Genomic DNA, 26,793 nt, shown 5'->3' on the forward strand with positions numbered 1-26,793 from the left:
ACTAAGCATTCATCTTGATCTGGTATCCAACTATGAATATTCATCAGAACAAATAAATAAATAAGATCAAAATCCTATCTGCAGGAAACTTCAGAGTCACTTGTTAATTGTCATAACCCCAGAAAGCCAGTGGTTTACACACTGGAAGAACTGCATGCATATCCTAGTTATCTTGACTACAGATCTATACTGCAAATCATTTATGTTAAAATCTCAATTGCTATCAATACTTGATAGCTATTTATATTCAACACTGGCCAAGTACTGATAAAGTACTGAGAAATTAAGACCTTACTAATTTTTCAATGACATTACCATATAAAATATGGGTTTCCATACACTTCCTTTAAGAGAAAAATGACATGTTAATTATATGAATATTTGAAATTTATTTACTTCCTCAAAACATGAGACATAGGAATGTATTTAATAATACAAACATATATGCTTTACCCACAAACACCTAATAGTTGTACTAAGCAAATTCCCCTTTTCACTGTCAGCTCCTGCCCTGCACATTCTTTATATGAACTATGAGCACAAACTTTAGGGAGAGCAGGAAAAAAAAACAATAAATAAAGACAGCAAAGCCAGGGAATAAGGGAGAAAAACAATCACATCTCTCAGAGGAAAACGTAGCAGTCTTTCACTGTTTTGCAAAACTGACAAATTAAAACAGAGGTAAGCAGAAAAAAACTGCCACTTCCAGTTTTCTGCCGAATGGAGAGTCTATTTTTGTATGAAAGCATATTACAGTTCCTGAAATTTAAGGATACTGAAAACAGAAATTCATAGAAAAAAGGAATTGTGTACGTATCTCCAAAAGAATGCACCATCTTAAAAGATATTTTGCCTTCGCACTTAAGTTAGAGTTGAAAGACATGCAATATGACTTCACGCAAAGCACTGGGAAAACTCCAATTTTGGTTAAAAACATACTGCCATCCAAACTTCTTTAAAAGATTACCTGCACTGATAATTTTAAGAATAGAAGCATGTCAAAAGCCATTACAAAACCCATACAACATTTTGATTTATCCACAACCTGGTGGTATCAATGAGATAGCACCACACTGAGATTTACCACCATCATTTTAAGCAAAAAGCTTTTCTGTTGCAGTAATCTTTTTAGTTGCAATGTGTATGTAATAAAAAGCACCACTACTGTACCAACAAATAAGCAGTATCCCGTAAAAATATTTCAGCATTCAGTTGTTCAAATTCCATGTAAAAAAAACTACAGCACCAACTAAATATGTCTCAACTGCCTTACCTGAGGTATGTACCGTATATGAAGAACAGCGACATCATTAATCCATTCAAAAGAAAAATCATAGCAACATAGAAGGAAGCAGGGTCTCCCAACCCTAACAAACAAACAGTTAATATATGTTGTTAAACAGAGAGGAAAGATTACATTGCTTATAAACCACCATACAATCGGTATAATACAACACACAGTATATTACCTTAATACATCTACAGAAAGAAGACAGCAAATCACATCCAATGCTCTTTACTTTGTTTCATTAGAAGCCAAGAGATTTTCCAGTAAAGGACATCTTTCAATTTATTCATTCACTTCTGTGTTCAGGCTTTTGTTACTCTCTTTCCCATTATTTCTGTATACCCTCCTGGCTCTAATCATTTCAGCAGTACAGCACAAAAAGCCTTATTCACTCTAAAGAAGGTAGTAAAACTTCATAGTTTTGTATGTAGAAATTAGTATTCACCATTGCTGGAAATACAGCAAGATAGTTCTCTAAAGAAAGATGATGTTATGCTCATCAAACATGGTAGTCTCAATACTTGGCAGTTTTGTTGGTTTGGGTTTGTTTTTACAGAAAACAGGAATGAAAAGTTATATTCACTATTTATTGCTCTGAATGATTCACTATTTCCATTTATGTCAAGCTGTGAAGAAAGTTCTTATAGCCTTTGTCAAAGGAAAAACACTAACTTGTCGGCACACAAAGACATTTTAAATGATAAAATGAAATTACTTTACAAGCTACCATCTATCACTCAGCTTTAACTGACTGTAGAACATCTCAAAAGTGCCTCTCAACATGGTACTTTTATCACATAATACTTACTTGACAAGCCAATACTTTAAATGTGGGAAAACAAAACCCAACACACCACAAAAAAAATGGCAGTATGCAAGCTTTGATATAAAAAAAAAAATTAAAAAATAATCAAGGTATACGACTGGAATTCTTATGCTGAATAGCAGGTAACAAGAGGAAGAGGATTCTTCCCAGCAGAATCACTACACAAGATTTCTCCAAAAAGGAGTCTGGTTGTTACTGGTTTCCCCATCCTCCCCACTTCTCAAGTTGTACTTAGAGGAAGAAATACAAAGAGTAAGATTTTGGAATGTAGGAACTCAGAATGCACTGGGGATTCTACAAAAGCTACAAAAATTTAACACAGGTATAGTGGCCTCCAATTACCATTAGGAGATCTTATTTTTATAACACTTCCAACATTACAAAGGCTCAGACTACAAACGCGAAGTTTTGAAGTACAGTACAGCCAATTCAACCTAGGTAGGAGGAGCTATCTAATATACAAAGCCCACATTTTCACCCCTAGTGCTCTTCAAAGTATCTTTTTTTCATACTTCTCACTTTTGCTGGGAACCTGCCGAAAACACAGGCTTAGCCAAATGAAAACATGTCAGTGATAAAGACACAGGAACATTTATTACTTCTGAAATACATCAAGCCACTACTATATGCTTCCAGAAGAAGCTAGAATAAAACACAACTCACCCTCACAGCTTTCAACAGGACTAAGCCCTTTTCCTCTGTTTACAGTCCAACACATCTTTGTAGGTACACCAAGGAAATCCATAATGGCAGTGTAGATACGGTACCAGCTGGCGAGGACCACCTGGGTGGAAAACAGGATTTGAAGCTGCTGAAAAGGAACTGAGATCAACTCAGTGCTCAAGGTAACCTCCCATGACAAATGGCCGTCACCCAGGATTCTTTTTAAACCCAGAATTTCTCAACTACTTTGCTTTTTTTGACCATAATTTCCTAAACACATCTGACATAAACCAAGTGTTCATTAATAGACTAAAATTCTGCCTGCTTTAGAATAGAAATAATTCCATGCATCAAACTGCAATATTTGAAAAAATTATATATTTCAATACCATCTTCTGTTTATCAGATATTAAAATCTCAGATTTTGTTGACAGAGGACAGTTGGCCAAATTAAATCCATTAAAATCCATTATTTTTTTTTCCACCTGGCAAGAATATAATGGATGAAGACTTCAGGGTTTTTACTCAGATAAACTATGATAGGTTAAATTTAAGCATGTATTAGAAAGGGCTTCCAGATGCAATGTAAGACAGCATTTCCATTTTTTTCCATGCAAAGGTTTTTATGTTTTTATAACAAACCCCAAATTAAATCTCAACATCCGACACAGAAAACATCAGCATTTTATACACAAAAAAATGATGACTCATCTCACAGCAGTCACTAGCTAACATTACCAAGCTATGCTGTCAGGATTTAACTGACTTTATAGAGTTCATAAATGAGTAATGTGGCCATTTCAGTTGAACTGCTTTGAAAGTTATAACCCAGGGGTTCCTAGGCTGAAAATAGGTTTCACCGCTGCAGTATTAGCTGTCTCGGCCCTGTGTCACAAAAAACACGTACAAGAAGGATGATTCCCTCTTTCTTTTCCCCATACAATTAATAAAACTCTTCATGTCACTTCATTCTTCAGAAGGAAAACATAGGGAATTACACCTTGACCTCTGAAAATATGATGGAATAAACAGTCCTGGAAACCACTTCTGAACATACTAAGGATAAAAAAACCCAAACAACCTGATTAGAAGCAGTCAACATGGATTTGTAAAGGGGAAATCACACCTGCCCAATTTCATAACTTTCTGAGATGACTGTCTTGGTAGCTGAGGGGACAGCTGTGGATGGTTTATGTTTGGGTTTTGGTTTCTTTAATCTGGTGCCAATTTCGTTCTATGCCTTAAGATTTGATGATGGCACAAGAGAACATCTTCAGTAAGTGTGTGCATGATACAAAATCAGAAGGAGAGATTGATGCTTTTGCTGCCATTCAGAGTGACCTCAACAAGCTAGAGAAGTGGGTCAACAGGAATCTCATGAAAGGGAAATGCAAAGACCTGCAGTGGGAAGGAACAATATCACGCACCGCTACAGACTGGAGCTGACCAGCCACAAACCAGTGTTGCAGGAAAGGACCTATGACTTCTGGTGGGCAATCTGTACTTGAGCCTGCAATAAGCCCTTGTTGCAAAGAAAAACAAATGTATTCTCAACTGTGTATCACCAGGACAAGAGAGGCAATCCTTCCCCTCCACTCAGCACTGCTAAGACTGTATTTCCAGTGCTGAGTTTCATTCTGGGCTGCCCAAGAAAGGAGGCCATAGAGTAAGGATAACTGAGAGATTTTTGACAAGAGATGATGATAAATTGAAATACAGAAAATTCCACTTATACGTAGGAAAAATGTTTCTTATTTTGAGGATGATCAAACATTGGAACAGGCAGAGACAGCCCTGAGAAACCTGCTCCATTTCACTCTGAAGAGCGTTGTGACTAGATATCCAGACATCCATTCCGCAACCTCAACTGCTCTGTGATTCTATAAATTCATTATTGTGTAAAGTTCTGGTGTCCTCATCATAAAAAGGACATGGAACTGCTGGAACAAGTCCAGAGGAGGGCCATGAGGATGATCAGGGGACTGAAGCACCTCCTGTATGAAGACAGGCTGAGAAAGTTGGGGCTGTTCAGCCTGGAGAAGAGAAGGCTGCGTGGAGACCTCATAGCAGCCTTCCAGTATCTGAAGGGGGCCTACAGGGATGCTGGAGAGGGACTCTTCATTAGGGACTGTAGTGATAGGACAAGGGGTAACGGGTTAAAACTTAAACAGGGGAAGTTTAGATTGGATATAAGAAAGTTCTTTACTGTAACGGTGGTGAGGCACTAGAATGGGTTGCCCAAAGCAGCTGTGAATGCTCCACCCCGGCAGTATTCAGGTCCAGGTTGGGCAGTCTTGGGTGCCATGGTTTGGTGTGAGGGGTCCCTGCCCATGGCAGGGGGGTTGGAACCTGATGATCCTAAGGTCCTCTCCAACCCTAACTATTCTATGATTCTATTCTATGATTAATACCAAGGTTCCAATCATCATGGCTTACTTTGTCTGTGGACTTTACACTCTCACAATGTAAATCTTACAGATTTAACATATAACTACATACTTATAGACTAAGGCTTCCTGCCTCAATATTGTGTCCTGCAAAGTACAATACATTGAATTCCTGCAGGCTTTCTGAATGCGTGTGCCCTGGCACTTCTGACTAAGTATGCACACATAAATGAACTTGACATTTGCCCCATCTCCAGATGGGCAACAACAGGGCTGGGGGAACCAAATCCACATCTTTTCTCCTATCACCTGAAAGTGGTTTGTACACTGCCAACAGAATGCATATGGCAGCTCAGAGACATCTGTCTAACATATTTGCATCACCAGCCCTGAAGCTGACATTACCCTAAGCACATAAAACACTTGCTTAAACGTTTTGGAATGAACCAATGTTGCACTAAAATAACCTACTTATTTATCAACTTAACCTTTTTATGTCACAAGTGCTTGTGTCTGCTGCAGATGTTACTACATATGAATACTCCTTACAAAAGTACCAGGTTAGGTACTTCATGCAAGATATTTTTTGCCCAAAGCTACTTCCCATGGAGCAGTTCACATGGGCATTACAAATGCAAGTGAATCAGTAAGCAGTACAAAATTGCTAGGTCAATTACAGCACAATAGCATTTTTGGAATTTCTACTGTCCTGTACCAGATGAGGCAGTGAATGCAAAACTTGGAAAACAAAAGACTGGGTCTCAGAACAAGGTCTCTGTGGGCCGGGCCACTCTTCTGGTGTATAAGAACACCAAAGTCAACCCCTTTTATTAGGTGCCTTTGATTAAGCACTTTAATGCCAACTACACCGGTCTTTGCAACGCGCATCATTCAGATTCCAATTTTCATCATCAACGCTACACACAAAAACATAAACTGCTCCATAACAGTGAACATCCAGGAAGCAAACCTGACATATTATCTCTCCACCACAGAGATCAGCACATTATCTCTCTACCCTTTTGCATCAAGGATGACTGATGAAAACACCACAGCTACAGAAACAGCCTGACTATGCAGCAAATACTTGGAAAATCAAGACTCTACTGGTACTACAATATTGTACAATTACAAAGACTGACATGTTGATTTTGACAGATTTTTTTTTTTTACTGATTATATTTATAATTTACCCAGGTGATGTAGTGATTGTTATAGAGTCACTTTACCTTTTTCTTTCTCTTGAAGTTTTCATGTCTACTACTAACTGTACTTGCAAGTGAATTGTTCTACTTCTTTTTATGGGTTTAACATCATGGTTAGCAACTGGATTCCAAGGCTAATTTTGATTATATTAATTCTGAAATCCACTAAACAAACATTTTATTAAAATTCAGCCTTAATTCTACTACTGTGCTGAAAGAAAAAAAAAAAGTTGGGAAGATCCTAAGGTATCAAATAGGAAATTAATACTTTGCGAAAACATGACTGGATACTGAGTATCAGAAGGAAAAAATTCACTGCCAGCAAATAAATCCACATGAATCTTCCCACCACTCAACTCCATTATAAGTAACGCTAGATAAATTTGGAGAACATACTTCAAAGACCAAGTTGCACCTATTGACAGTTTTATAGATGTAGCTACGTGGAAACAAAGTACTCAAGAAATACACTTAAAAAAATTTACAGGAAGGCATCGAGCAGTAAATTACTGTATGGAGCAGAGGAGACTATATGCCCGCTTTGCTTGCCCACATAGGCAGAGATGAATGAATTCATACCTTATCATCAAGTTCTATGAGCCAGTATGATCCTAGAAAATCATGAATGAATGGACAAGCCTGCACATTGTGCACAATAATCTACCTACCATTCTTACAGAATGTCAGCCACTGTATCTGATTGCTCTTGTTTTGATTTCATCATCCAATTTACTTAGTCATCTTTCACAGTGATACTGATGAGTCTCTAAAAGCAAGCTCATCTGACCAGTTACCTTTTATTTTTGCAAGTCAGACTACAGGTGAAGTCAATAAATCTTTCTGAGGTAAAGAAAATAAATTCATAGCATTCAAGTAAGGCATGTGCTCCTAATACTGCATTTCTAGAACTGAACTGCAGTCCCTCTGGAGTTAAAAAGCAGAAACTAACCACAAAAAAAAACACACACACAAAAAAAAAAAAACAAACCAGTGAGAGGGTAGCAAAAAGCTCTCATCTATAGCATTTAGTTCTTCCAGAGCAAGGAATTAAGAGACAAATTAAACCACTACATGCAAGTTGTATAAACACATTCATGCTGAGAACTCTTACACACATAGCTTCCAAAAGTAGCTCTACTCAGAGAAAGCAGGAGAATGAGTATAAATCCTAAAATCCAACAATTACAGCCATTATTAGTCCTTGATTCTGATGCTGCTTATGCACAGTTACAGATGTGTAATTAACCAAAGGAGATACCCCTTTTCAAAAGGTTTGCAGAACAGTGGCAAAACCGTAAGAGAAAAGAAAACAGACATTCCTGTAATTAAAAACATGTTCTTTTTAGTGACAAAAAACCCCAACAAAGTAGGAACCTAAGCTAACGAGGTAATAAGTCTAACATCAAGTACATATAAAGCCAGCAGTCTTCGACAGAGGATTTTCTTCTGCAACACAGAAGTAAACTATTACCATTCATGGATTTTAGGGCCAGAGTGAACTATGATGTGCTACTTCATTGTCTTACATAATATGCACGCTGAAATAACCTCTCAGTACCTGTATCACTACAGGCATTATTGTCACATACTACTGATACCTTATGTGTTGTATTTCCTGAATTATGCAGTGTCAGCAACACACTTGCTTTCAGTGAAAAGAACAAAAGACAACAAAAACTGTAGAACTGGATTGTAACTTTAGGGCATGAAATACTGAGATCTGGAAAGTTTTCACATTTGATACTTGCAGTCTGAGAATCAATCACAACATATCAAGTAACTGTCTTGTTTTAAACCTAACTTAAGTAACACTTCATCAGTCACTATATCTTTACAACCACATTTTCCAGAGCAACATTTCTTACAAACTTGTAGGCAAATCTAAAGAAACCAAAGATTTATCAGAAGGTATCATTTTTTAAAATGTAGCTCACCTCTGGGTAAAGATTGAACCTTTGTAAGGTATTAATCACTAAAGGATACTCAGTTAGCCTGTCATTCATAATTGCCCGTACTCCATTCCAAAACGATGGTGCCTCAATAATGATCTTGAAGTAGGAATAATAAAGACCCTACAGGAAAGCAGAATTATTATTTAGGATTAAAGAGAACACTTCTGCGTAAGTAACTGCCACATAAACCCTTTGTTTTTAAATGAAATTCTGTAATACAACAAATAGTCAAATCATTTTGTCCTATCTACTTTTTCAAATCTCTCCAATTAGTGCCATTGAAACAAGCAATGTGGATTTCCTTTCACCTTTTTATAGTATGTCTGGAGATCTCTCATTTGTGCTGGTAACTGCACTAGCACAGTATTTCATAATTCTCCAAATGAAAGCAGCCAAAAGGTGCATATGTATGCAAACATCTATCCATTTCAAAAATTAATATTTAAAGAGATGCGTGAACAAGACTATAAGTGAAAGTAAGCTCTAAGATACTTGCAGCTTTGTATTTTAGGTCCTCTACAATCATATTTTCTAATTATACTTGAAGTGAATTGTGAAGAGATATATTCATAGCAATCAGCTGCAAGACACACAAATGTTCTGCATGTAAAAGTGTAAAGCACCTTAGTTGCAAGACATCAGTATAAATATATTGATGGTATATATTATCCAGATGGTATTAAGAAATTTTGGGAAGCCCAACATCACAAGATTATAGACAGAAGTTTTCCAATCACTATATTTTTTTTGAAGCATAATCTAACCATTTCCGTGCGAAAAGCCATTTCTCTTTCTAGCGTTGAGAGGTGAGAAAAATGACGGTCATTTTCAAAAAGAGTTGTTATGTGATACCTGTTAAAAAATAATAATAGTTAAAACTGAATATAGAGGTTTCGAACCTTTACTAAGTCAGCAATACCAAGGAGCAACTGGCAAAACATTCAATGAAGAGCAAACGTTTCATTTTACTCATATATTATACGAACATTCTCCTCCATTCAGATTATTTTAAATGGAAAAGATATGAACCCATAGAGCAATTATAAAATTCTACTCTGAAATTAGTCATAACACTCTTAATTTATTTTAACTGAAGGATCAAAAGTTTAATGCTATTAAAACTATAAAGTCTACATATTAGGAAAGAAAATTCAAATACCTGACAAAAGAAGTGATTAAAAACTGGTGAAAATAACAGTGTTACGTATTGTATGCTTTTTCTCCCCAAAAATCTTTCTTGACATGTATTTTAACAGTTATCTGCCACTACGTGTAGATGTGCTGACAGACAAAATTTTATTTAAATAAAGGTGCAAGTATGGGGGGGAAGCCAGGAAAAATGCAAATCATTTTGGTGGCAAAATTTGCAAAGAGGAGCTTCACCTTCAGAAAGGATGGAAAAAGAAACAGAGCACTGCACATGACTCTGCCTTTGAACAGGAATTTGCAAGAAACAATCTACTAAAAATCAATAGTTCTTTTTGAGCTAGGAAAAAAAAAACAGGGTGGCAGAAGCTGTTACTTTTTATCTCTGCAAAAGCAGCTGGGGAAACCCACTATGGAAGCCATTCTACTTCAAGTGTATACTACAAAAAATAGATAAGTGAGGATTAGGGGGGAACCTGAAACACAAAGATTGCATTGACAAAAAGTAGTTGAAAGGCCATTCTTCTGTACATAAAGAAAATATTGGCTAGACTTTTCTGAAGAGGTTAAAGAGAAGATGATGTAAAACCAAGAAATTAAAGCAGAATCTAAATAAGACTTTCAAAATCCGCTGAGACTAAAAAAAGTCTGTGAGGTGGAAATGCACCTGAATTTGTATAGCTAAGCAACAATTTTCCACCTGGAAAGTAGGCTTTGCTCTTCACTGAACAGACTTAAGAAATCTTTCACAAGAGCAGAATTATTCATCTTGAAGAAAACAGTTTTGAGAGGAAAGATCTAAATATATGTATTACCCCAAAAGCTTGCATAAATACGAGCCAAAATTATATTTTAGTTATTTTAAAATACCATATTACTCTCAAGCAATAAATTTAACCTTACCAATGTAGGACTCCTGCAAAAGCAGCTGTAAAGAAAACAAAAGGTGCCAAGTTACTCAAATATTTAAATAACTGAACACAAAATCATGTTCATTAAAGTAATTACAGTATTACTTCAGGGATGCACAGAAGGTACTCAGCCTCAAGAGGAAGAGAAAAATAGGAACATCTGAATTAACATTCATGGCCAGTTCTCTGAAAATCTGAAATTATGCTTATGGTATTCAGCAATAGGCAATACTTCCCACCTATGCATCACTCAAGTTGATCCATCAGAATCTACTACACCCCTTTCAGCTACCAATAACAAAACTGAATTATTTCTCAAATAACAAACATGAATATTTTTTACACTCTGAAGTCACTACTTTGAGTGTTCACTCAGCTCCTGCTCAGATTTTGGCTAACACATAGCTCATACTAAGGCCTGATGTATACTAGCAGCAGCGCTGCTAAGTCAAAGCAGAAGAAACACATAGGCAGGACCTGGTGGCCAGAGAGGGCTAACAGCCATTATGCAGCCATCACATCTTCAGCTTGCTGTCTCCTGCAGCCATAATGCTCACATATTGATTGTCTGTAAATTTCTGTAGAATCTGTTCACTCACAGAAATGGTACAGACCAAACTTCAAAGCTAGAAGACATAAATACATCAGCTTACACAGAGTTTTTAAAGCAGATCCAGCATCAGCTGGACTGTTGAGGCTTTTGTGCTTCCCAGTATGATCAAGGAGACCCCCCTCTGCACCATGATGGAAGAGGAAAGATAAGCTCCCCCACCATCAGCTACATAACAGTTTTGCTCACAGGTGAACAAGTTAGGAGTTACTAGATATGAGCTGTAGATTAGAGAAAGTGCGAGTTAGTAACATCACACCTTAAGTGGCGAATTAGTGAATTCCTACATTGGGCTACTCTGTACAAAGCAGACTGAGCCCTTGTTTGTCATGGTTGTAGTTTTCTTTCCTAATGAGCTCATAAAAGTTTAATTTACAGAGTACATTGACCTGTAAATTTGACAGATCCAAACAGACCACAACGACCAAAACAAATCTAATTGGGACTATAATTGCTAAAAAGGTAAGACTCTGCATGCAGTTACATTCCATTTATCCATTTGGAGACTATCATTGCTGTTGTCACACAAATACAGAACAAGGAAGGCAGTCTTAGGGACAAATGAAAAAGTCAAATGATGATAAAGTGGTGGGTAAACAGTCTACGTCTCTTTCTTGAGCATGACAAGATCTGCAGAGAGCAGAAGCCACTCAATTTTACTTGGGCAGTATTCGCAACACATCCAGAGCTCACCATGGAAGTAAAGGCAGCATGAGTGTTGCAGCCCTCAACACAAAAGGGACGTGGACCTGCTCGAGCAAGTCCAGAGTAGGCCACAAAGATGCTCCAAGGGCTACAGCACCTCTGCTATGGAGACAGGCTGAAAGAGCTGAGCTTGTCCAGCCTGGAGAAGAGACAGCTTCAGGGAGACCTGGTAACAGTCTCCCAGTATAAAAAAGAGGCCTACAAGAAATCTGGAGAGGGACTTTTCAGAAGGGCATGTATTGACACGACAAGGGGAAATGGCTTTGAATTGACAGAGGGGAGATTCCGGTTAGACATTAAGGAAAAATTCTTCCCTGTGATGGTGCTGAGGCGCTGGCACAGGGTGTCCAGAAAAGCTGTGGCTGCCCATCCCTGGCAGTGTTCAAGGCCAGGTTGGATGGGGCTTGGAGCAACCTGCTCTAGTGGAAGATGTCCCTGCTGATGGCAGGGGGTTGGAACTGGCTGGGCTTTAAGGTCCCTTCCAACCCAAATCAGTCTGTGATTCTACAAAGGGCAGGCATTGAGAAGGACCACATTGCTCTTTCTCGGAAGACGTCTTGGTTGCTCTCTAAGCACGCAGTGGCGTGCGTCATAGAAAGGTCAGTTAGACTTGTTGCCTTCAATCCAAGAGAAACTTTATGGTTAACGACCACTCTTATTCACACAGGCTATACGGAGCAGAGGAAGTGGAAGGGACAACCATCCTTACACCCAGCATGTGCCACAAAGGTGCTGAGCACTGCGTCACTCTTCACGGTGCTGATCAGTACACACAGCATCAGCCACCCTGATGGTACAGGATGGGTCAAGGTGCTTGCACAGAAGTAAAACATACATCAGCTGCCTGCACACGGATGCAGAGTATAGTCAGAGTTAGCGAACACAGATGTGTGTTCAGACTGCATGGTATTTGCATATGGTTGCCTGTTTCTGGAAAGCAGCAGGGACAAGAAAAAAACTGCAAACCCATTAAAATTATGTGGAAGAGGAGTACACTGAAGGTATACTTCATGTGCCAATGTATACCTCCAAACCACTTTTCCCTGCAACAGAGCATGGAAGTGCTACTGCTGATAGGATTTATTGTCACCACAATGCTGCTGCTGGCAATACCTGTCATCATTGTCACCGCAGGTCGTAAATGTTGCATGATGCATTATGAACCTCAATTTTAACACTGAAGTTTTGTACACAAAGATGTGTGAAGTGAAACTGGGCAAGATGGGAGGAGGAGAGGAAGAGAAAAAAAACCAAAACAGAATTACCTAAAGGGGAAAAAAAAAACCAAACCAAAACACCAAAAAAACCAAAAACAAGCTCTAAACTACCTGCCTCTACGAGTCAAGGTTTCCCTTAAGTTACATGCTTCATATATAGTAGCTGAGGTTGGAGAATACTACACTGAAACTTCCTTACGAGTTTTTCAGCTCCGCGTTGGCCACCAAAGTTGTTTTCTCAAAGAGAAGCCTGAATTTCAGTTACAAAATGAGTACCATAAGCTTTCATTTAGAACTTTACATTCTTACATATGCTTTCTAGAATAAAAATAAATCACAAAAGGATTGCTCAGTTTAGTTCACTTTAAGTGGAATTTAATGTCTTAGGAAAGTTTCAGGAGTTTGGATTTTTTTTTTTTTTTATGCTAAGGACATTTCCCTTAGTTCTCATGGAGAACTGCAAACTCATTTTTTAGAAAAGCAAATACAGATATGATCTGGAATTCAAGGTACGCCCATTTAGCTACATCAGCAACACAGCAAACCATATTCCAGAAACAAACGTGTTTTGCAGTAATTGTATGGAAAGCAGCAGAGCCATCCATACCTTTCTTAGTACTTACTGAGTTACACATTTGCACAAGGCATTATTTCATTTCTTGGCAACATTTCTAAGATTTTCAACCAGATTAGATGCTGAAATACATTTACACATACACACACCCCAACTATAAAAAAATATCCATTTTAAGACAGATTATGTGTTAGTTAAGAATACACGTCAAAATAAATGCACATTAACTGGCTGTACTGTTCATGATCTCAAATTCATGTGGTTCCAAATAAGCCAAATATGCAGTATTTTATTGTTGCAAATAACTGATCTATTAATATGGAAATTACAGTTCAGATTCAAACATACCACTTGTATCACAGAGAAAACATTATATTTAAATCTGATTCTTCCCCTCAGTAAATGTTTTATTTAAAGTCAATGCATTAAGTGTCAATACTTACACAATTATTTTTGGAGGATTTCATACACATTTGTATAAAACTTCACAATATCACTCTATTATAAGCATAAAACCAAGACCTATTATAATCACACAGCAATTCATGCAATTACTCGCATTTCAAGAGACAATGCACTTAATTCATAGACTTCCACTATGTGCCCAAATCAGCATTTTCAAACAGACTGCATCCAGACTTACATTAAGCTAGATTCTGATGGAAAACATGCAAATCAGCTCTCTAAAATTACTATCCTTCAATCTCATTAATATCCTTACTGGGGAGGGAATGAAGGAGAGGAATACTAGAGTCCTATCGCTACAGAGATTTAGACAGCTACTATGTACTTGAATTTGCAGATGCCATTTTCTCACCCAACCTAAGAATCCCTAGAAGCAAAGTGTACGATCAGAATTTTGCAGATTAGGGCTATTATGTAAAACCTGATAGTTTATTTCATCAGATTTCCTATTTTCACCTGTGTTCTATTCTAACAAAAGTAATATGAATGGCATATTAAAAGCATTCTAATTCTGGAAATTAAATACAGAAGAATGAAGCCATAATATATAGAACTCATTTACCAAGAGAACAACAAATTCTGACACACCGTAAAACAACAGGATGTGAAACATGCCAGAAACTTGAGCTTTGCAAGTATCCCCAAAGTGACTAGGTAGGAATACAGCAGAACTATATGAGGGAACAATGAGGCATGTGCAAGCATCGACTACTTTTGCAGCTTAGTCAAGACGTTTCACTGCAAGATTCTGTAGAATCTAGAAAGGATGTCTTCAAGAATAAGGCCTCAATTCAATGGTCATTACAAAAAAATAAAATCTGGACCTTAAAGCTTCAGCAAAACAGCAAAAATTTAAACAACACTAAAACCAAAGGCCCTTGTTTCATATTTAGCATAGGTACGTTCTTTGCTACTGCCAATACTGCATGCTGTTACATACTTTGCTATTAAGGGTTTACTCCTATTAAAAATATAAAGTGCTCCCTGAAGTATTTAATTGGTTATCTGGGTTTCACAGCCAAATTCCAACTGCAGAAATGATAAAGCTCTCTGATTTCAATCACAGGAAAGCATTTTTCAATTCTGACCATCAGTTTAATGTTTCTGAATCATTTAAGTAACTACTAGTGTAGGAAACACTGAATAAACAAAGGTAAGCAAAGCAATTCAGGAACAGTTTAATCATCAATTAGTTTGTAAACCGAGGGTTGTTCCCCTGCTACTGCTTTGCAATGTAATTCATCAAACTGAAGAAACTCCCTCTGGCAACAAGGACTACTGGTGGTGTGATTAATAGTACCAGCATCTTTGGAATACCCTGACAGTCTTCTAATAGAATGGTTTCAGAGTATACTCACGGTACATCTGACAATTACTATTTAACATTTATTAATTTTAGGAATGTATTTCTTATTTAATTTTGCAGATTTTTTTTTGGTGCTTTTTCCAAGACTTTGGTTATTAGCTGTTTTGTTATTCACTCTTGAAATAACATCAGACTATACAACCCCCTGCTGTTCTTTGTTCTCCTACCCATAACCCTTCCAAAACATATTGATTACATGACTTATTGAGTTGCTTCCTTTTTTTACAAATCTTAGAAATTAATAACTAGATAGGAGAGATCCATAAATACCTGAACAATTACTTTCCTACGAATGTTCCAATACCACACCAGCTCCTACAATAACAGTTTTACAAAAGTTACGAGGTAAGAAGTTTTCTGTCCCTTTTCAATGCAAGCAATGCACTTTTAGTTTTCAGAGTTGTATTTCGAAATACATTTTGATACATTTTATAACTCCAGAGTAAGAAAGGTAAAAAGAACAGTATTCCCCCCCCCCCCAAATGTTTTCCTTCTACTTACCTAAAAGGAAAGTGAGCCATATCTTGCTATCAGCTTTTACGATGGAGGCCTTCCTGTCATCCACAAATACTGCCAAAAGAAAACAAATACCTTAAGCACCAATTAAGAACAGCCTCTAAAAGGAAAACTGCTCAAACTCCGCAGCATCAACTTTCTGTTTAAAAAGCTTGACTAGACTTCAAAAACACTGCAAGAAGTTTCATGCAGCAAGTTAGTAACTACACATAAAAGCTTCGAACATCACAGATAGACTATTAAGGTGACTACTCAAATCATCAGGCTTTTAAGTCCTGAAATAACTTTGTCAAAACGAGTTCTCAGGGGATAATTCCTACATAGGTATGCTATTGACAAATTCGCTCAAACGGAAAGTCACCCTTCTAAACAAGAAACAAACCGGAGGGAGGGTTGCTTACTGCTCTCCCAAAGGATGCTTAAAGTGTCAAAACAAGCCCTTTTCCTATCCCTCGCCTCCGATACCGGTGCGGGACTTGTCAGCTTTAACCTCCTCCCGTTGTGACAGGCTGGAGGACGGGCCCGGGGAAGGCGGGAGAGCAGCCGACCGCCAGCCGCTGCCCCCGGCCGTGCCGGACACAACCCCGCCGAAGGCAGGCGGCGTGAGGCTACGGGGATGGCCGCTCTCAGTGTCCACGAGCCGCTGTCCCGCCGCTCCCCTTCCCCAGTCAGTAGAGAGAAGCCACTCCGTACCACGGAGGCTTCCGCGCCGTGCCGGACAAGTCTACTGACACCCGGAAAGAGCGCAGGGAGGCAAGACCGACCCTCATCCCACTTCCCCCTTGCAGAAAGGCTGCCCTCCCGGCCCAGCAGGGGCAAAGGGGGCGGCTCTCCCCCCTCACCCCGCACCTCACCTCCGAGCCGGTCTCTGCAGCCGCGCAGCAGCCTCAGCGGCCCGCGGCCCAGCACGTCCCGCAGCCCCTCCGCCGCGGGCCCCTCCCGGCAGGGTCTCTGGGGGTCGCCCCTGGCTCCCCGCCGGCCGCCGCCTCCCTTCCGCATGGCGCGGGCCCCGCCGGGGACCTGCCGGCCGGGAGAGTGCGGCGGGCGCCCACGGCCGCCCCTGGGGCTAGCGCCCGGCGACTGCTGCTGCTGGCCAGGCTTAAGCGGCGGCGACTCTTTGTTTCTGCCTCGGGTCACGACGACCATCTCCGCATAGTCCCCGCCGGAGCCAGGGGGTGGGTGCCGCGCCGGAGAAGGAGGGGAGGGGGGCGGTCCTCAGCGAGGAGGTTCCCCCCACCACCCCCGGGCAGGCCGGGGGGCGGAGACGGAGCAGGCGGAGCTCGTAGTACCGGAGCGAGGAGAGGAGGGGAGCAAGCGGCGACTACTCCACCGGACTGCGCCGCCACTACCGCCGCCTGCTCCGCCCGGTTGGCCACGTGGGGGCGGGTAACGGCTCCCAGCGCCCCGCCGCTCACGCACGCTCCGCCCCACAGCCCGGCGGCGGCGGGGAGCGGGGTGTTCCCGCCAACCCCACGCAGGCCCCCCCGCCGCCCCCTCCAGAGGCGGTTTCCTTTTCGCCTTTCCTTTGCCCGTTCCTAAGCATGGCCTCGGTCACATGAAACCCGCGGCAGGGAGGCTGGAGAGCTCTGGAGTGTCTCCCCCTTCCCCCCGCTGCCAGAAGGGGACTTGGCTCTGTTGTTGCCGTGCTGCCCGGCCACAGAAAACGCCTCCTCCTCCTTGTGGAGTTTAAAGGTGGTTTTGCTTCACCGTGTGCCAGTGCTGTGGTAACCGAGCCCTGTGGCCTCCACCAGAGGTAGGGCTGCTGGAGCGCTTTCAACACAAGCAGCGGGCAACTAACACGGGCCCTCGAAACTCAAAATCATAGAATCAGAGACTGTGCTGGAAGGGAGCTTAGAGCTCATCCAGTTCCAATCCCCTGCCATGAGCAGGGACACCTTCCACTAGATCAGGTTGTTCCCAAGCCCCTGTGTCTCTGTGTCCAACCCGGCCTTGAACACTGCCAGGGATGGGGCAGCCACAGCTTCTCTGGGCACCCTGTGCCAGCGCCTCAGCATCCTCACAGGGAAGAACTGCTTCCCTATATCTAATCTAAATGACCCCTGTTTCAGTTTAAACCCTTGTCCTATTGCTACAGTCCCTGATGAAGAAATGTTGTTCATGACTTTTCTGAAGTACCCATCCTCAGTACCTCACAACAGCAACCACTGTAGTAGCTCCTGCACTAACGGATTTATGCTCTTTGAAGGGTGGTGAATACACAACACAGCACTTGAACACGACCCAGCTACAACAAAACGTTCTTTCTTCCTCCTACCTGTGCTGTCCTGCTCAACACACAACAGTGGCCAGACAGTGACTCACACAATAGGCTTAATTCATTTAATTACCACTTTTTGACATTGGTGATTAAATAGAGCAGGGTACAACCTCTTCATTAACTGTAGCGTCTCTGAAAGGATCCATTTCACTCTTCCTTCCCTTACTTCTTGTTATTTTTTCCCCTGGAAGTTCTTTCTTGCTCATACATATTCTTTGCCTCCCAGATACTCTTCATTGCTGTCTTCAGGCTTTTCTTCAACCCTGCTCACTCTTCATTTCTCTTCCATGTTTTCTACCTGTTTTGAGTTCTCTCCGCATCCTCTTTCCACTCTTTGCTTACTTTTCCTGGCCTTTCCACCCTTTTCCTCTGGCATAACAGATGTGGGACTCTTTCCAAAATGTTTACAACTTCTGCTCTTTGTTGTCATCTCCTTTTCCTAATTATTTTTATGAACCCTATCCCATGAAACACAAGGTTTGACCCTTATACAGCAAATACCATACTAAGATAGTGTTTAAAAAATACATTTAATATTGTCAGCATATCATTAGCACAGGAAGGTAATTTTGGTTCAGATTCAGTTACCAGGATAATGAATGTGTGAAAACAGGGCAGCCTTTGCTGTCTCTGTGGTAGTAGGAAGATTGTTACCACAATCAGGGTATAAAGATACAAGCTCCTACACTCAGATAAAACAAACAAGTCCATGGGACTGACAGGGGGCCTTTGTGTCCACAAGTACTCCTAGCTCCACACTTCTTTGCTTGTTGAGGGAAAATTGCCCTTCTACCCCCAGCTGTTCTGGGGAGATAACTGCAAAGGGCCAGTGTGCTGATCTCAAACAGATGAGCAAGGAAGAAATAGTATTTTTCATTTGACAAGCTTAACAGAATGTCCAGTCTCCTGAGCACACAGACCCTTCTTGCAACGTGAATTACCCGCAGAAGTTTCACTTATGTGTGCTTATTATATACTAAATATAAACAAAAGCATAAAAGAACCAATGCTATTTGAGTATTTGAAGACTACACATGATTTTCCCACCTGCTTTCCAAGAGAAAAAGTTCCACAATCTGCTCTTATTTATATTTGGGTTTAATCGTGCAGCCTTGTCATAAATTTAGTAACCTAAGGAGTCTATTGTTGCTGTCTTAAATGTACAGGCTCCAGATAGTTAAGGAGTTCTGCTGATTTTTAACTCCTGAAACCTATTTTTAATTTTTTGCCAAAATCAATAGAGTTGTGGAACACTTACGAGCTTCTTAACTTATGTCGTGGAACACTTACGAGATTCTTAAGGTTCAAACGATTGTTTTGGGATGGCTTGACCATTGAAAATAACTGGGCCTGCTCCAGCCTGCTGCAAATCAATTACCTTCAGGCTGTTTTATTAAAATTCTTCAGAAAATTTACTTCAAAAGGTACCACTCACACAACCGGATTACAAAGGCACGTACTACTGAACTGAACGACTCTACAGATTGTTTAAGTTACTATAAGAATGCAAAGACAGAACATCACATACTTAAACATAAAGGTGTCTGTTCAGCAACTATGAATTGCTAAAGGAAACCATCGATGCTACTTCAGAAAAGCAGCAGCAGAGCAGTACACATCTAAAAATAAAACAACACTTGCTTCAGTCTGTATGTAAGACACACAAGTAGTAAGAAATAAACCTCGGGTTTATATCATCATATCAGTCGCATATATTTTCACAAGTGCTATGTTTATTTTCAACATCGTGACACAGAGCAGCCCATTACTAATCCTGCACAGCACGGCAAAGGGAGTGATCCCAGTAAGCCCGCACATACCTTGCTGTTTATAACAAAACGTGTGTTGGGGGGGAGGGGAGGGGGGAAGTGTGATAACTCTGAAATTAAATGTGATTTCTCTCAACTCTTGAAGGTGCTGAAGGATATATACTAGGCCATAGGAGAGACGTCATCTTAATTAGTTTATCCCAAAGTGTTTTGTCCAGGGACAGCAAAATGCATAAAATATTGCTCCACAGTTTTCTGCTGTTCCCAGGGCAAAGCATATCCTGGAACATACATACCAGTATCTGATAGCTCTTCCCTATCTCTCTAACATGTTTTCCATGATCACTAGGACTGTCTCTTCATATTTCTAAACCCTAGTGCCAAATACCAACCAGGATGCTGAGTTGGATGGTGGATGTGACACACTGTCAATGGAGATAACTCACAGTCCTCAGGTACCAGGCCCTGCAAGTAAAACACATTGCCTTGGCAGTTCTTTCTCCATTTTTTTTCTCCAGCAGGATTTGTTCCTCAGGACATTACCAAACTGTCCAGAGCTTGCATGCTTTCATGCACATCATCTTTTCTTCTGTTCTATTTCTTGCCACCAGTTCTCTTGCTTTTTATTTTCCCTCAAGTGAGACCTTCATTTTGCAGTTTATTACTAATACCAACTCCTTCTCTCTCCCAGGGTGATTTGGGTAAGAGTGCCCATACAGAGCTCCCTTTTTATGTACTGCTCTGCATTGTTCCAATGGCACTGCCTCAGAGCACACTCCAGATTTTATGCCAAGGCTGCCATTGCCACCTACCACAGGGCTTTGCTTCTGCGAAGTTTATGTTGATCCCCCACACTTTCACACATTCAGCAGCAGACTTAATAATAGCAGGACCGCAATGTAGCAAGTTAGGGAACTTCAGCTCCCTTTCCTTAGTTTATTTAATCCAAGGTTAGTACACAATGAAGGCATAACCTGGAAAGTATGGTTCTTCAGCAGGCAATTGTGTGACTGCTGCTGGTTAGATGTACACAATCTAGCATTAAAATATCAATTTTGAGTGCTGACAGCAACATAGCTGCCACAATGTGGAGTTTAGAGCCTCAGGTAACTAGCTAGCCAGAGCAATTCGAGCTCCATACCATACAGCCATATATGACTTAACCCATTAATAACCCTACTTGAGCTTCAGCCACAGAAAAGCAAATTCTTACCTAAGGAAAAAACTTAATGAGAACAGAAATAGTTGGGACCTCTTCTTGTGAGGACCAGGCTGAATAGAAGTGCAGAAGGCTTAGAAGTTTCTTAAGGCAGAAATATGGAAGCAAGATTGACCTTGGAGTTTGTACATGGAGGAATCTGCCAGGAAAAAACAGCAGAGCGTAGTGGCAAGCAAGTTACAGTGTGTACCTTGTCCTATTTAACAGCTTTGTGGGGTCATTTCTCTTTCTGCAATATACAAAGATCTCCACCTTGAGTAACTCCTTTAAACATGCATTGCCTGTATCCTGAAGAAGGAAAAATATGCTCCTGATGAGTTAGTAATACAGCAATCTGATCTCTCCTTGCACATCTTTGTTCACATCTATTTTCTTCTCCCACTTAAAAATTGCGCTTGCATTTTAACTATATATAACTATATATAAGTGGAGCAATATATAACCGGAGCAAGTGCAGAAATGCGGTTGCATTTTATATATATATATATATTTATAATTATATTGAACTGGAACATCTATGTCTGTAACCTTGTTTCTGTAGAAACAAATGAGAACAGTTTACCCAGCTTGCCTACCCTGGCAACAACAAAAAAAAAAAAAAAAAAAAAAAAATCACAGTTTTAGAACAGGAGGTCCTGAAGACCCCTCTTTGACACAGAAATTGCCTCCTTCATTTCTATAAAGATGATTGTAAGTCTCAAGCTGCCTGCTGCCAGAATAACACTGAAGAACATTAGTGACTCAGAAAACCCAATTACTCTCCATCAGACTTTTTCTCATTTCTTGGCTTTCAGTTCCCTCTACCATTTTCATGCTACCTTAAATGCTTCCCTGCAGCTCTGAAAAGAAAAAATAATTAAAGAAAAAGGAACAAGAAATAATTTGAGTATCAGGAACAAAATTAAGCTACACTGTGTACCTCATAGGTCTAACAGATCTCCGGTTACCCTTCCTTGCTGCATACAGAACAATCAAAGCAGCACTTTGCCCTGTTGAGCAGCTGGATTGGGAGATTTGCCAATGTCCCTTCTTACAGCATGGAGAGCGATCATCTCCTCCCAACCAGGGCCTGGAATGTTTCTGTAATACTTCACCGTTTTGAGGACTTTTAACTCCTCTGCATGACATAATCTCCTTACAGCTTTCAAAATGAAGCTCTCTTGCTGTACGCTCCACGTTCTCACTGCGTGGCGTTTGGCCACAGTGAGTAGTCATGCTAATTTGGCATAGATGCCATGATTCACAGCCACAGCAACTGCATATCGTTATGTTTCTATTTGGAGGAGCAAATTGTAGAGCAAGTTATCTGAGGACCACAGAACTCACTATTACAAGCAGAACCAATGGATCCAGCTTACCCTAACCTGCATTTCTAGCCACCATGGTTTTGCTTCATTTTTTTTTGCAGAGTCAGTGTTAATCTGGTGTGTCTCTAAGTAGCTGCTGCCAAAAGATGCATCAGGGAAGACGGAGGAAACAGCTTGCAGTGACAAGTAAGAGCTAAGTGACAACAACAGAACATGGGCTGAGCTATTACTATATTTATGGCAGATGTCCTTTATGCGAGATTGAAAATATGGACACCATTTATGGTGGAAATAAGGGAAGGCCAGCAATGAACTCGAAAAGAACACGAGAAAAGGAATGATCTGGAAGTGCTCATAGAGTAGCTTTTCAGTTAACAACTGGCAGAGCAGCAGTAGGGCTCCTGAAATATGTTGCTGTATCAAAGTCAGCAAACCTGCACTGCTGGAGGTATACTGGCAAGTCTATTTTGGCAAAAGAGTGAGAGAAGCTTATGGACCACTGTGAAATACTTACAGACGGCTGTATCTGGAACAGCAGCAGGGGCTAAGTTTGCCTGCTCAGATGTTAGCAAGTTTATTTCTGTTTCACCCTTTGCTACCTCTGGTCTTCATTTCAGTGGGATTTCAGAATATCCTTTACTGAAATCCCTGATTAATGGGATTAATGAAGGTAGAGGAGAAACAAATTCATTATCACCAGACTGAAAGTACCTTGGGCAAACTAAGCACAATGGCAGACCAGACAGAAAGCAGTATGATCCTATACATCAAACACCCCTTAAATGACAGAGCCATGACTTGGGAATCTTGTTTGCATCCTGTGTATGACTTGAGAAAAGGTTTCATGACACGTTTCTGAAACCTTGCTAATAACAGCACCCAAACCAGGCTTTAACAACTGTGTTCCCAAAACATTAAGATCTGTCACAGCATCAAACAACTCAGTGGAATTCATCCCTTTCTTAACATTTTTCCATGTGGAAATACAGATCAATTGTAAGCATCATGGCTTTATACTACCTATCAGACTGTGTCGTCCCCCCCCCCCCCCCTTATTTTTCCACGCCACCACTCATTCTAGTCTCTTAAACTATTATGAAACAAATAGCGCTCCCTTTCAGTTGGAATAACGCCTTCGCGTCTGACCCATCAGCTGTGCTGACAAATAGGTGTACTGGGGCCCCGTTTGTAGCTTATTTTTGATGTCACAGTGCCCTCTACTGTCTAAAGCATCCTTTTCTGCATCATCTTTAGGTGATCTTTAAGGTCCCTTCCAGCCCAGGCCATTCTATGATGCTGTGATCTTGTTTAAAGAAACAATATTCCAACTGTTTATATATTCACTAAAAAGAGCCCTTTTTTCTCCTAGAATAAACACAATAGTTTGTGTTTCAAGGTACACTTTCATCTAGACTAGCAGGCCAGATCTGGATTGTTTGATCAGACAGAAAACAGGTTGGCCAGGGAAAGTAATTTCTTGCTGACTCTGCTTTGTCAGTCACTGCTAATTTAAAACAAACCACTGATCTATGCAGAGCTTGACTCACACCTGACTTGTAAATGTTAAGTAATTCCACATAAGGAAGAGCTCTGGCACAACATGCAAAGCAAGAAGAATCGGGCTGTGTTTCAAGTACAAATTGCAAATACATTTGCCACAGATTTGTACTGCTCCTCGTGATCATTCTGACTCTGCAGATACAAATCACCTCTTACATATGGAGGTGTTATTTATAAGCTCCTCTACTGTTTGCATTTGCCTTCACCATTTCTCTCCATAAGTGATGTGGGGTACTGTAGGTGGTTTGACTGTCTTCTGAATGTCCCCTGGGGCACCACAGACTGTTCTGTATGGACCATCCACCTCTGTCCTCCTGCCAACCCATCTCTCATAAGTAAGAACATGAGAACGTTTGTGACAGTTCCCCTCTCACCCCAAAGCCCCATTTACTCTGCCCACCCTGTCTCTACCATTATAAAACTGCTTTTGATTTTAGCAGACAGAATTCAAATCAAAAGAAGCATCTATAGCCAAGGAAAACCCCCTAGCCTGGCCCACTTCCTAAGCAGCATGCAGCAGCTAGCACTTGAAGGGGTTAAGCACAGGGGGGAACACTTCTTTTTAAAATATGCTATTTGTTTCACATTCTGAATATTTATAGCTTGACAGAACAACTCTTATGCTCAAGAGAGCAGCAGCAGGCTCATTGTTTCACTAGGCAGGTACAACCACTCCAGCTCCTCAAGGTGCTACAACTTGTTTCCCATTAGGGGATCCTATAGCATGGTTCCTTGTAGCATGACACGTAGGAGTTCAGAGGATTTTCCTTCCAGACAGCTTACATTAGTGATATATATCAACGTACATACTGAGATGGACTGGAGCCTGAATATAGCACAGCATTCATTTTTTTTATGTTAGCCTGATAGCAAAATGAGGAGAGTTCACTAAACAATGCACTTTCAAGTGTACACATGCTCATACATACGTGTGTGTTTGCATGCATGCCTGTATGTATAAGAAGTATCTGTAAAATGCTAAAACAGCACTGCTGGACATGGGACATGTATTTCAAATGTAGCAGACATACCTGACTTTATCTAGCCATTTTTAACATGCAACTGCCACATCATAAAGCCACAGATAATTCTAATGATACTGAGTAGACCTGAGGCTCCAGAATGAGCCCCAGGCCTGCACTGCAAGGAAACTGTGGCCCACTTGTAATCCCGGGTTTTCCTGAAGCAATACTTCACAGGAAGGATGCTTTTAATATTGTCGCTTAATGGAAGGAGAAAAGGATGTCAAGGAGCAGAATAGTATGCTGGAACTGGGGTGAATACTTAGTGCTGGTTCTGGGTACAAGAACAAGCTGTTGGGATCACATGCAGGGGAGCAGAGAAACACAGGAAGGCTGTCAGAAAAAGATGATTCTCTTTAGAAAATTTCCCTTTCCCCTTCTGCTGTGGTGATCCTTGGAAAACTTCTACCCACTTTTCACACAGAAAGAGCTTTGTTGCCCACTAACAACTTCACAAACTACCTGTACCAGGTTTAAAATAACTTCACGTTTACTTGCCATATGCATATGCAGAAGTGAGTTTTGCAAGCCGTGTGAAACCTTCACATTTCAGCTGTCATTGTAAGTCTTAATGCCAGCATAATTGGAAAAACTGCAGAGGAAAGAATGCAAAATAAATTATGACAGGCTTACTTTATGGTAAACTGATGAAAAAAATCTCTTTATGGCGAAATCAGTCAACAATGTTGTACAGCTGTGGAAAAACAAAATGTTACACTGGAGCATGTGAAAAGGAGTTTCATATCTCACCCATGAAGTCATCAACTTACTCCAGTTACTATTCGTGAGATCTCAGTTAAGGGAATGTGTCCAATGATAGTGAGCACTGCACTTCAGAAAAGATTTTGACCCATTGAAGGATAGGAATTTTTCATAATCTCCTTTATCCCTTACTGTCATTCCTATTTTACATCAGCCATGATAGTTTCAAAGTAGATTTCCCCCTCCACCAAACACATGCACATAGGAAAAAAAACCCTTGAAGTCTATACAAGGAGGATGTGAAAAATAGCCTGAAGAAGAGTAACCAGAGGCAATGTAATATCAGTTTTCAAACATGCAAAAAGTTACAAGGAGACAGAAGCACTGCATAAGGAGCGAAGAGCTAAAATTACAGTCTGGGCCAGGTTAGACGTTAGGGCCCATTTCTAAGGAAAGAATAGTTAAACATCGGGCTCTTTAAAGGACCTGTGGAATCTCCATTGTTGGAGGCTCTTAAAAGCGAGTAAGATAAACATCTTTCAGAGGTGGTTTAATTATAAACTGATCTTGGCTTCAGCCAAGGAGATGATCTCTGAAGATCCCTTCCTGCCCTACTTTTTATTATTATATACCAGCTAATCCTTCAATGAGTCTTTATGAAAAAGATTTATCCCAAATATCCCCTGACCCAGCTGTGAGCTAGAGACCACCCAGCTCCTGAAAGAGTGAGCAAAAATGCTACTTTTACCCTAAGCTGCCATTCTGTGGTTGTTTATCATGAAAGCTCAATGTAACTCAGAGATTACCAGTCTTCTACAATGGAATACATTGGCAACACCTTCAAATTTTGACAACTGAAAAAAAAACCCAAAACCCTAAAACCCCCAAACAAGAGAATCAAAAGAATTCTGGAAGCAGAAGAGCAGGACCAAACCTGTAAGGTTTGACTGGGCTTTTGTTTTGAGGTGGGGGATTAAAAGAAGGAGGAAACACTGAGTTTGCAGTCGAAAACTAACCTGGGTCTTAAAGAGATACCCAAATTTCACTAATGGGTCTGCCATGGATCTACTTTGTAAGTACAGTGGATGATCTAAAATGAGGCGGT

The 26,793-nt window shown here is 40.5% G+C and overlaps 1 protein-coding gene across 2 annotated transcripts in view; it reads right to left on the minus strand.

Moving 5' to 3' along the window:
* DPY19L1 (dpy-19 like C-mannosyltransferase 1) overlaps positions 1–17,300 on the minus strand; it is a 42,620-nt gene extending 25,320 nt beyond the window's left edge. The window contains exons 1-7 of one of the 2 annotated variants that reach the window (XM_061359408.1): positions 16,686–17,300; positions 15,817–15,885; positions 10,371–10,395; positions 9,086–9,173; positions 8,304–8,441; positions 2,778–2,898; positions 1,274–1,367 (exon numbers count right to left, since the gene is read on the minus strand). In XM_061359408.1, coding sequence (XP_061215392.1) covers positions 1,274–1,367; positions 2,778–2,898; positions 8,304–8,441; positions 9,086–9,173; positions 10,371–10,395; positions 15,817–15,885; positions 16,686–16,977 — 827 coding nt within the window. In that variant the 5' untranslated portion in view covers positions 16,978–17,300. Of the gene's footprint in view, positions 1–1,273; positions 1,368–2,777; positions 2,899–8,303; positions 8,442–9,085; positions 9,174–9,843; positions 9,908–10,370; positions 10,396–15,816; positions 15,886–16,685 lie in introns of those variants that run through there. The other variant, XM_061359409.1, reaches the window with a different exon arrangement.
* Positions 17,301–26,793: the final 9,493 nt, after the last annotated feature.

The sequence above is a fragment of the Neopsephotus bourkii genome, unplaced genomic scaffold (assembly GCF_033783945.1).
Source record: "Neopsephotus bourkii isolate Nb327-2 ecotype Australia unplaced genomic scaffold, CSIRO-AGI_Nbou_v1 NB_973, whole genome shotgun sequence".
Taxonomy (NCBI): domain Eukaryota; kingdom Metazoa; phylum Chordata; class Aves; order Psittaciformes; family Psittacidae; genus Neopsephotus; species Neopsephotus bourkii.